Source organism: Porites lutea, chromosome 1 (genome assembly GCF_958299795.1).
Source record: "Porites lutea chromosome 1, jaPorLute2.1, whole genome shotgun sequence".
Taxonomy (NCBI): Eukaryota; Metazoa; Cnidaria; class Anthozoa; order Scleractinia; family Poritidae; genus Porites; species Porites lutea.
This window is the reverse complement of record NC_133201.1, coordinates 56067269-56078715: the sequence shown is the minus strand read 5'-3', so window position 1 is coordinate 56078715 and position 11447 is coordinate 56067269. Positions and strand designations below refer to the sequence as shown.

General features: G+C 43.9%; 1 protein-coding gene across 1 annotated transcript; it reads right to left on the bottom strand.

Moving 5' to 3' along the window:
- Positions 1 to 1673: 1673 nt before the first annotated feature.
- Positions 1674 to 9050, bottom strand: LOC140932492 (uncharacterized). Its single transcript, XM_073382101.1, has 3 exons — positions 4745 to 9050; positions 2936 to 4405; positions 1674 to 1730 (listed from the first exon to the last, which is right to left on the bottom strand). The coding sequence occupies exons 1-3, from the start codon at positions 9048 to 9050 to the stop codon at positions 1708 to 1710; spliced, it is 5799 nt and encodes a 1932-aa protein (XP_073238202.1). The 3' UTR covers positions 1674 to 1707.
- Between the last annotated feature and the right edge of the window lie 2397 nt (positions 9051 to 11447).

Genomic DNA, 11447 nt, shown 5'->3' with positions numbered 1-11447 from the left:
CACGATAAAGGTAATGCAACTTTTCTGAACCACAGCTCTGATACATGGGTTATCAACAATTAAAAATCATACTGCGCTCACGTCGTAGTACACGAATAATTTGCGCTGGATTTACTGACTCACTAAATAATCTATTGCGGCTTCCCACTAGTGCATAGTTGTTTGGAAACGCCTACCTTTAATACGTTTTGGCTTTTCGTCCACACTAAAACGATAAAAAAGCATAAAACGGCCTCAAAGGTGGAGACTTTTCAAAATCGAGGTCAACGGCTATGTAAGTATAAAGAGCGAAAACAAAGGTTTACAAATGCGCTGAATTCGCAGCTCAACAGGCCCTTGAGAATACCCTGGGTACGAAAACATTTGTCTCCAGATATGTGTTTTTCCTAGTTTAGTATTGACTGTAGAAACCGAAACTTAACGCAAGTATGGATATCCATAGTTTCGTTGCCGTTTTCGTGATCGCCAAAACCGGAGGCGTTTTGATCAGTTTTGATAACACATTAGTGTGGGCATGGCCTTAAAAAGTTATGCGGCGTGTTCAGTGCATATTTAACGCTGTTGGTTAGAGTTTTTTTTTTTAAAAAAAAACTTGTTTTCGGATACCCTCCATGGTTAGTTTGGACTGACCATCTTAGCTTATCTTATGCTTTCCAATAAAACGTTACAAAGACAAGCATTAATCTAAAGTAAAAAATTGAACAAACTGACTGAACAAAACCCAAAAGTTGGACTAACTATAAAGTGACAGATGTCAAAGTGTAAAACGACGGATCGGATCGAAACTCACCATTCGAACTTAGAGTCTTCTAGAACAATAGTATTTTGTTGTTATTGACTGACGACCAATGCTATCACGACTTTGTTGACAAATCACGGCCAGAGTTTGACAATATACAATTCACTTTGATGCTCAGTCTCTGTCATCAATAGTCCTTTTCACGACTACAATCTCTTATTCATCTACTGATGATTATGATCAACATGACTCTTGCATTGGGGTCAAACGATTATTGACGATATATAACAAAATGTTAACAAAAGCATCGGCCAATGTGAAGGAATCCGGGTTCTGGAATCCGTGAAATTTTTGCTTGTGTAATCTGGAATTCTGGGCTTTGGAATGCGGAATACAGTTCAACGAATCCGTAATCCTACTAAGGATTGGAATCCAATCCAAGGTTCTATTGGAAAAAACTGGAATCAAGTGTCTGGAATCAGGAATCCACGCCGTGGAATCGAGAATCCAAGACTGTCTTGGATTCCCTCACATGAGACGAAAAGCAGCACATGTCAAATACTGCTGTTTACGTATTTATCAGTCTTAAGTTGTTGTGGTTACATTAAGCATTTTTTTAAGTAAAAAAGGCTTTTACGGTCTCATATTCTACTGTTATTAATAATTAATTAAAATAGGCCATTTACACGATGACGTGATCTTTATTACTTCCACCAGAATCCTATTCTTTGTTTTCCCTTTCATAGTCATTCTTAGTAATCCTAGCGACAAATGCCCTAATTTGCCAACAGGGCAAAACCCTGAAGTATTCTGGCAGTAGTAGTAAAATGAAGTTATTGTGAAAATGGCCTATAGATAGTAAAATTCCATCTGGCAAAAAAATGTGTTTTTGGTATCACACAGTCTCTTAAACGGGAAGCCCTCTTTGTATGTGTAAACACAGACACTCTTTCAGAAGTTTTCTGACATCACATATCAACGTCCCCTGTAACTGAAGAAAATAACATATACTGCATTAATATACTTCAGAAAAATAACGCCTTCAAGTAGTGCACGATGTCAAGGACGAAATGAATTTGAAACTTGACAGCAAAACAAGGCAGAATTTGAACACTTAAAGATTAACCGAGAGGATTTTCATGATGTTTTCATGTGTCATCCAACTGATAAATCATTTTATTTCCCATTCTCGATAAAATAAAATAGGAGCCTCGTACAGAGTAAAATCAAACCTTGACTGGAGCTCATAGCAAAACCTTTGGCGTTCATACAGCTTTCCGAAGATGTATAAGCAATCTCTTTTATTATTAAAAACAGCTAACCTTCAAATCAAGCAACCAAAAAACGGGGACAGTTATTTGATTATCATCTTTAATGCATATCGCCGCTAAATAGGTTGAAGTAACCACCTTCGCAAGGGGTTTTAGAAGAGCTTATAGAACGGAGAGGCTTGTATCCGAGGGGGATTATAACCGGAATAGAGAAAACGCTTCGAGATAAGCTATAGCGGTGTTGATCAAAGTACTTTTTGTATTTGCTGTCTTTAATTAAGGTTCAAAACGCCATAATAAATCAAATTCAGTTCCACACATTTGGAGGGGGCTTATAATCGATGTATTTTTATGTTTACAGGCAGATGGTCATATAACTGGGGGGGGGTGGGGGGGTGGGGAGGGGGAGAGGCTTATAAGTGGCAGTTTACGGTATTTGCATTGAAGCTCCCTATTGTCCACACAAACGTTCTCACTGTTATTCAATTTTGTTTGTAACTGGCATTTGTGAAATATTGGAGCTATTTTCTCTCGCTGATGTCTTGAATTGTCATCTTTGACCCGATAACGGAATGTAATATAATCTTCTCTTAGGATAACAATAACATAGGCCAGCAATGCAAAGTGAGTGATCAGATTCTTTAAGAACATTGAAGTGTGTCTTCAATGTTTTATTAATTTGTTAACAGTTTGTAACAAATAGAATCGAATTGAGTCAATCCATAGCAATCGAACAGTAGGCACCCGTTGCATTCTTATTTTTCAAGATTGCCACTTGCTTTCCTTGTTACAAACGAAACTGCCAATTATCTTAAATTTTTTCAAAAGATGCTCTTTGATTCCTTTTTTTACAACTTATGTTTTTGGGTTTCGAGACAATGAAAATCAAAAATTTACAAATTAAAGAAAAACTTCTTCTACTTACTACTTTCGCGGTTACTTTCATGAAATTCAATCGTAACGTCATCACCAATCAGTACAAATGGAGCCCAGTACTTTGGGGCAGAAAACTTGTCCGAGTCCCGGAGACATTTCATGGCCCTCTGAAGAGCAGAACTAGCACTTTCTCCACCCCTCAGGTGTTGGTAAAAACTTTTCATAAACTCCAGGGTTGTTTCGTCATTAATTGCCCAGAGTGTCGCCACCACGGAACGAGCACCAGCAAACAAGAAAGCCCGAGCAATACCGACCACACCCTCAGACGAGACCTCTCCTTGACCACTATGACAGCAACTAAGGACAACCAGCCTGGCTCTCAGTTTTACAGCTTGTATATCAGACATTCTCAAAAAATACTCCTCCTCAGGAATCTTGCATTCCCAGCAAGGGTCTGGAGCCAAAGCAATTTCACCAGTTTCTTTACTTCCGTGTGCTGCAATGTGAACCAAAGCAACCGAATTTATTCTGCGAAGAACTTCTTTTTTGGTTGCTGCTTCTCCCGTCAGTGGTTGGCATTTAAGAATTTCTCCAATCATCTCCACCTCCTTTTTTGCGTATTTCAGTTGATCATAAATAGGATAACCCCCTTTATTTGTAACTTTCGTCAGACATGGATCTCCAACAAGCAGGGCGCCAGTTTTACAGTGGTATTCATCTGGAGAATCTATGATGAATTTCAGACTTGTCAGTGAGGGAACTGTGCGGATCCTAAAAGATTCACTTAGCGCGGCCCAAGGAGCTAAGGACAAAGCGCCATCAGGGACTACAATGAGTTCATCACCATCAAGCAAGTCTTCAATGGGACCAATGATTGCATCATAGAGTGGCTTAAAACGGTCGATAGTCTCGTGCGACAGCTCCAATATTTGATCATCCTTTTCAGTGCTGGAAGTTTGGTTATCCTTTCGCTCATCCAATGACCGATTCTCGCACCGAACATCGACGCCAGCCCTAATGTTTTTCAAGGTAGTTTCTAAAAGTACAGCAAAATAGTCTTCGTGCGTTCTTTCAACTTTAAGCTCCGCTTGCCTAAAAATAGCTTTCCTTTCCTTCCTCAAGACCCACATATTGATTGTTTCTTTTTGAACTGCCAGAAAAACTGTCGAAACAGATATCTTCTTTAAAATGATTGCGAGTTCTTCTTCAGATTCATTTGACTTGAGCGAAAGTGATGTTAAGCCATAATTTATTTTCAACGCATCTACTAAGGCCTGTGCTCGTCCCTTCTCGGCAGCGTATAAAGCCTCATCCGTCAATTGAAGCTTTATTAGAACTTGCCACAAACAACTGTAGGCACCTTTATAAAGATTACGATAACTTATTTTCAGTGCATCTTCCGAAATGCAACTGGCCCTGATAGCATCAAGGATTTCTACGCTGGCGATAAAATGAAATAAAGCCTCATTCCAACGACCTAACCTTAAAAGAGAAAAACCCAGTGCGTAATATGCTTTTCCTTCAGAAGACTTGTCACCGACTTCCTCGGCAATGCAGAGATACTTTAAGAAGTACTCTATTGCTTGTTGAAACTCGTCGAGGGACAAATAAGCATTGGCGAAATTGTTATAGGCACGTCCTTCCCCGGCCCTGTCGCCGACTTCCCGGGCAATGCTCAGGCACTTCTTGTAATTCTTTATTGCTTGTTGAAAGTCTTCGAGGGAGAGGTGAAAATCGCCCAGATTGCCGTAGGCACGTCCTTCACAGGCCCTAGCGCCGACTTCCTGGGCAATGCTCAGGTCTTGGTTGTAGTAATTTATTGCTTCTTGGAATTTTCCGAGGGAGTGATAAGCATTGCCGAGATTGCCATAGGCACGTCCTTCTCCGGCCCTGTCGCCGACTTCCTGGGCAATGCTCAGGTCTTGGTTGTAGTAATTTATTGCTTCTTGGAATTTGCCGAGGGAGTCATAAGCATTGCCGAGATGGCCATAGGCACGTCCTTCACAGGCCCTGTCGCCGACTTCCTGGGCAATGCTCAGGTCTTGATTGTAGTAATTTATTGCTTCTTGGAATTTTCCGAGGGAGTGATAAGCATTGCCGAGATTGCCATAGGCACGTCCTTCTCCGGCCCTGTCGCCGACTTCCTGGGCAATGCTCAGGTGTTGGTTGTGGTAATTTATTGCTTCTTGGAATTTGCCGAGGGAGTGATAAGCATTGCCGAGATTGCCATAGGTACTTCCTTCTCCGGCCCTGTTGCCGACTTCCTGGGCAATGGTCAGGTGTTGGTTGTGGTAATTTATTGCTTCTTGGAATTTGCCGAGGGAGCGATAAGCATTGCCGAGATTGCCATAGGCACGCCCTTCTCCGGCCCTGTCGCCGACTTCCTGGGCAATGGTCAGGTGTTGGTTGTGGTAATTTACTGCTTCTTGGAATTTGCCGAGGGAGTGATAAGCATTGCCGAGATTGCCATAGGCACCTCCTTCTCCGGCCCTGTCGCCGACTTCCTGGACAATGGTCAGGTCTTGGTTGTGGTAATTTATTGCTTGTTGGAATTTGCCGAGGGAGTGATAAGCATTGCCGAGATTGCCATAGGCACGTCCTTCACAGGTCCTGTTGCCGACTTCCTGGGCAATGGTCAGGTGTTGGTTGTGGTAATTTATCGCTTCTTGGTATTTGCCGAGGGAGTGATAAGTATTGCCGAGATTGCCATAGGCACATCCTTCGCCGGCCCTGTCGCCGACTTCCTGGGCAATGCTCAGGTCTTGGTTGTGGTAATTTATTGCTTCTTGGTATTTGCCGAGGGAGTCATAAGCATTGCCGAGATTGCCATAGGCACGTCCTTCACAGGCCCTGTTGCCGACTTCCTGGGCAATGGTCAGGTGTTGGTTGTGGTAATTTATCGCTTCTTGGTATTTGCCGAGGGAGTCATAAGTATTGCCGAGATTGCCATAGGCACATCCTTCTCCGGCCCTGTCGCCGACTTCCTGGGCAATGCTCAGGTCTTGGTTGTAGTAATTTATTGCTTCTTGGAATTTGCCGAGGGAGTGATAAGCATTGCCGAGATGGCCATAGGCACGTCCTTCACAGGCCCTGTCGCCGACTTCCTGGGCAATGCTCAGGTCTTGATTGTAGTAATTTATTGCTTCTTGGAATTTTCCGAGGGAGTGATAAGCATTGCCGAGATTGCCATAGGCACGTCCTTCTCCGGCCCTGTCGCCGACTTCCTGGGCAATGCTCAGGTGTTGGTTGTGGTAATTTATTGCTTCTTGGAATTTGCCGAGGGAGTGATAAGCATTGCCGAGATTGCCATAGGTACTTCCTTCTCCGGCCCTGTTGCCGACTTCCTGGGCAATGGTCAGGTGTTGGTTGTGGTAATTTATTGCTTCTTGGAATTTGCCGAGGGAGCGATAAGCATTGCCGAGATTGCCATAGGCACGCCCTTCTCCGGCCCTGTCGCCGACTTCCTGGGCAATGGTCAGGTGTTGGTTGTGGTAATTTACTGCTTCTTGGAATTTGTCGAGGGAGTGATAAGCATTGCCGAGATTGCCATAGGCACCTCCTTCTCCGGCCCTGTCGCCGACTTCCTGGACAATGGTCAGGTCTTGGTTGTGGTAATTTATTGCTTGTTGGAATTTGCCGAGGGAGTGATAAGCATTGCCGAGATTGCCATAGGCACGTCCTTCACAGGTCCTGTTGCCGACTTCCTGGGCAATGGTCAGGTGTTGGTTGTGGTAATTTATCGCTTCTTGGTATTTGCCGAGGGAGTGATAAGTATTGCCGAGATTGCCATAGGCACATCCTTCGCCGGCCCTGTCGCCGACTTCCTGGGCAATGCTCAGGTCTTGGTTGTGGTAATTTATTGCTTCTTGGTATTTGCCGAGGGAGTCATAAGCATTGCCGAGATTGCCATAGGCACGTCCTTCACAGGCCCTGTTGCCGACTTCCTGGGCAATGGTCAGGTGTTGGTTGTGGTAATTTATCGCTTCTTGGTATTTGCCGAGGGAGTCATAAGTATTGCCGAGATTGCCATAGGCACATCCTTCTCCGGCCCTGTCGCCGACTTCCTGGGCAATGCTCAGGTCTTGGTTGTAGTAATTTATTGCTTCTTGGAATTTGCCGAGGGAGTCATAAGCATTGCCGAGATGGCCATAGGCACGTCCTTCACAGGCCCTGTCGCCGACTTCCTGGGCAATGCTCAGGTCTTGATTGTAGTAATTTATTGCTTCTTGGAATTTTCCGAGGGAGTGATAAGCATTGCCGAGATTGCCATAGGCACGTCCTTCTCCGGCCCTGTCGCCGACTTCCTGGGCAATGCTCAGGTGTTGGTTGTGGTAATTTATTGCTTCTTGGAATTTGCCGAGGGAGTGATAAGCATTGCCGAGATTGCCATAGGTACTTCCTTCTCCGGCCCTGTTGCCGACTTCCTGGGCAATGGTCAGGTGTTGGTTGTGGTAATTTATTGCTTCTTGGAATTTGCCGAGGGAGCGATAAGCATTGCCGAGATTGCCATAGGCACGCCCTTCTCCGGCCCTGTCGCCGACTTCCTGGGCAATGGTCAGGTGTTGGTTGTGGTAATTTACTGCTTCTTGGAATTTGTCGAGGGAGTGATAAGCATTGCCGAGATTGCCATAGGCACCTCCTTCTCCGGCCCTGTCGCCGACTTCCTGGACAATGGTCAGGTCTTGGTTGTGGTAATTTATTGCTTGTTGGAATTTGCCGAGGGAGTGATAAGCATTGCCGAGATTGCCATAGGCACGTCCTTCACAGGTCCTGTTGCCGACTTCCTGGGCAATGGTCAGGTGTTGGTTGTGGTAATTTATCGCTTCTTGGTATTTGCCGAGGGAGTGATAAGTATTGCCGAGATTGCCATAGGCACATCCTTCGCCGGCCCTGTCGCCGACTTCCTGGGCAATGCTCAGGTCTTGGTTGTGGTAATTTATTGCTTCTTGGTATTTGCCGAGGGAGTCATAAGCATTGCCGAGATTGCCATAGGCACGTCCTTCACAGGCCCTGTTGCCGACTTCCTGGGCAATGGTCAGGTGTTGGTTGTGGTAATTTATCGCTTCTTGGTATTTGCCGAGGGAGTCATAAGTATTGCCGAGATTGCCATAGGCACATCCTTCTCCGGCCCTGTCGCCGACTTCCTGGGCAATGGTCAGGTCTTGGTTGTGGTAATTTATCGCTTCTTGGAATTTGCCGAGGGAGTCATAAGTATTGCTGAGATTGCCATAGGCACATCCTTCTCCGGCTCTGTCGCCGACTTCCTTGGCAATGCTCAGGTGTTGGTTGTGGTAATTTATCGCTTCTTGGTATTTGCCGAGGGAGTGATAAGTATTGCCGAGATTGCCATAGGCACATCCTTCGCCGGCCCTGTCGCCGACTTCCTGGGCAATGCTCAGGTCTTGGTTGTGGTAATTTATTGCTTGTTGGAATTTGCCGAGGGAGTCATAAGCATTGCCGAGATTGCCATAGGCACGTCCTTCACAGGCCCTGTTGCCGACTTCCTGGGCAATGGTCAGGTGTTGGTTGTGGTAATTTATCGCTTCTTGGTATTTGCCGAGGGAGTCATAAGTATTGCCGAGATTGCCATAGGCACATCCTTCTCCGGCTCTGTCGCCGACTTCCTGGGCAATGGTCAGGTCTTGGTTGTGGTAATTTATCGCTTCTTGGAATTTGCCGAGGGAGTCATAAGTATTGCCAAGATTGCCATAGGCACGTCCTTCTCCGGCTCTGTCGCCGACTTCCTGGGCAATGCTCAGGTCTTGGTTGTGGTAATTTATCGCTTCTTGGAATTTGCCGAGGGAGTGATAGGCATTGCCGAGATTACAATAGGCACGTCCTTCTCCGGCCCTGTCGCCGACTTCCTGGGCAATGCTCAGGTGTTGGTTGTGGTAATTTATTGCTTGTTGGAATTTGCCGAGGGAGTCATAAGCATTGCCGAGATTGGCATAGGCACGTCCTTCTCCGGCCCTGTCGCTGACTTCCTGGCCAATGCTCAGGTGTTGGTTGTGGTAATATATTGCTCTGTGGAAGTCGCTGAGGGAGAGATAAGCGTTGCCGAGGCTGTTATAAGTATGTTCTTCCTCTGCTCTGTTGTTATTCGCTTTGGCTTTTGTAAGATGCTTTTCGAGGTCATCTATATTTTTTAATGTCCCCTCTGTCATTTTTTATCTTTTAAAGTCCTAATATAGCTAGTTGTATCGCTTCTTGAAGGTCCCGATCCTTGATGTATGAAGAAAAGTTTTTTATCGTTGCATCATTCCTTCTGGTCTTCTGTTTCCTGTTTTCTCGTAGCAAATTCTTGAGAGCTACATGGGGGTAGACAATAAGCAGCACAAGTCTTAGAAATACATTTACGAGAAGAAGAAGTCTCTTTATTTACTATACACATTCATACGCATAACCTATTACATTTTTACAAGGGAGGAGATCAAATGCAAGCAAGTTCTGTTGAGCTTTTAGAAGATCTCTGACTTTTAAGAGTAGATCTGTGTGAATATCGAATGAAATTCGGATATGCCGAAAAAATCTGATTCGCTTCATGTCCATTTATATATTGTTTAATAGACTTCAGTACGTATACAAACGCCATATAGTTTAATCGTCGGAATGTCTGTCTGTTTCTGAGCAAAAACGAAGCGAATCGCATCACGTTCCGGCGTCGAAATGAAATGAAATGGTCTATTGTACCGGGTCCAATTCATCAAAACAATAGCCTTTTGTCCTAGGTGATGCTACCGAAAACAGACCAAACAGTCTGTGCATGATCGTTTAATCTTCCGCGTGACAAATTTGTAATACTAGGGGGGAGGAGAGAGGTTTTTTTGCCTTGACACGATGCTTTTGATCGGATGGTGCTTTTATACTGAGCGCTCTGAACAAACAAATATAATTTCAGAAATACTTAACAGAGAACGTTCTTAAACAGTTATTAAAACAAGCTTATTATTTGCGCGTCCTACATTCAAAGGTGCGATCTTTGAATGTAATCCATACCTTTTGCTAAGATTGAACGACTTTCGTTCTTATTCTCACCCAAGCGGCCCAGAAGACGTTTTCACGATCTTTGTAATCCGCAAACTTTTCCTTCTGAAAATTTATTCGACTTTTTTGTGTGCGCCACTTCATTCTCCCGAGAAAAGAAAAGAAAAGAAAAAAGATTTTAGTCTTTAGTTTACTTTTACGAGCATTCCGAAACGTTAAGAACGAAATGCTTTGTTAGCCTGTGGGCGGAACTTTACGAAGGTGAGAGTTTTCAGATCATTGTTGTTCGCCTATTGTTATTAGTATTGGCGAGGGCATTGAACTCTTGATCAATTGCTCTCTATAAAAAAAAAATGGACAAGCGAGTTCGACAACAGATAAAAACAGAAAAAACATTTGCACGCGCGCGGATAAAACAAGGCACGAACAGGGCACGCTTTAGTTCAATAGCTGAATGGGATGTGAGACTTTTTATTCATCTCTTTGTCAGACAACTGAAGCACAGAACTTAAATGCTTTTTTATGACGCTGTGAGAAGCAAGGAAGCCATGCGAAGCGAAATCAAAAGCGACAATATGCCCCGCACTTTTCGATGAAACACTTTGTAGAATCTTAAATGAAAGATCTTTTTCCCCTGGTAGCCGTGTGCAAATTCATTGAAATGAATTGACGAAGCGCGCCTTTTGAATGCTCAGTTTACCACTTTGAACTTAACAACCCACTGAGTGCGTGTATTAGTTATTCAAATAAATCAATGGAGCAAGAGATTTCAAAGCTGAACTTAGAGTTGAACAGGATGTGTGACTTTGTCGTCTATTGTTTTTGTTTGGCCTTTAATATCCCATTGCTGGTAAGCACGCGAAAAGATAGATATTGCTAGAAGCGTTAAAAAGCAATTCCAAAGTTGAGCCAAGTTTTCATGACGAAAACGCCTTTACGCAGGAGTTGGATTAGAACGTGAACGCGCGCGGATAAAACAAGGCACGAACAGGGCGCGCTTTAGTTCAACTGAATGCCGCGGATGTGAGACTTTTTATTCATTCTCTTTGTCAGACAACTGAAGCACAGAATTTAAATGCTTTTTTTGATAACGATGTGAAAAGCAAGGAAGCCTTGCGAAGCGAAATCAAAAGCGACGGTATGTCCCGCTCTTTTCAATGAAACACTTTGTAAGAGGTGAAATGAAAGGCTTTTTTCTCCAGGTAGCCGGGTGTGAATTTATTCAAATGAATCGACGAAGTGCGAGTTTTGAATGCTAAGTTTACCACTTCGAACTTAATAACCCACTGAGTGTGTCCATTAGATATTCAAATGAATCAATGAAGCGCGAGATTTGAAAGCTGAATTTAAAAACTTGTAAAAAAAAATCTTTGAATGCAGTCTGACCAATATTCGCCAAGGGCCTCAAACAACCTTTGCGGTTGTGTAACCGAACCGAAAGGGTGACAACAGTATTTTTGTCCCCGTCCCTCTAAGTGAGTTTTGCTTTGAGGCAAATGTAACCCTTACCATCCCCCCGAGGAATATTTTTCACTCCTTGACACTCGCCGAAGTTTCAAATTTGCCGCCTCGGTAGT

Bases quoted from the DNA above. Each gene is read 5' to 3' on its own strand.
- LOC140932492 (XM_073382101.1), bottom strand. From the start codon at position 9,050: ATGACAGAGGGGACATTAAAAAATATAGATGACCTCGAAAAGCATCTT. The intron at 4,406-4,744 runs GCAATGCTTATC...AGTCTTCTGAAG, and splicing joins ACGTGCCTATGGCAATCTCG to GAAAAGCATATTACGCACTG. The intron at 1,731-2,935 runs GTAAGTAGAAGA...TATTTTCTTCAG, and splicing joins TGAAAGTAACCGCGAAAGTA to TTACAGGGGACGTTGATATG.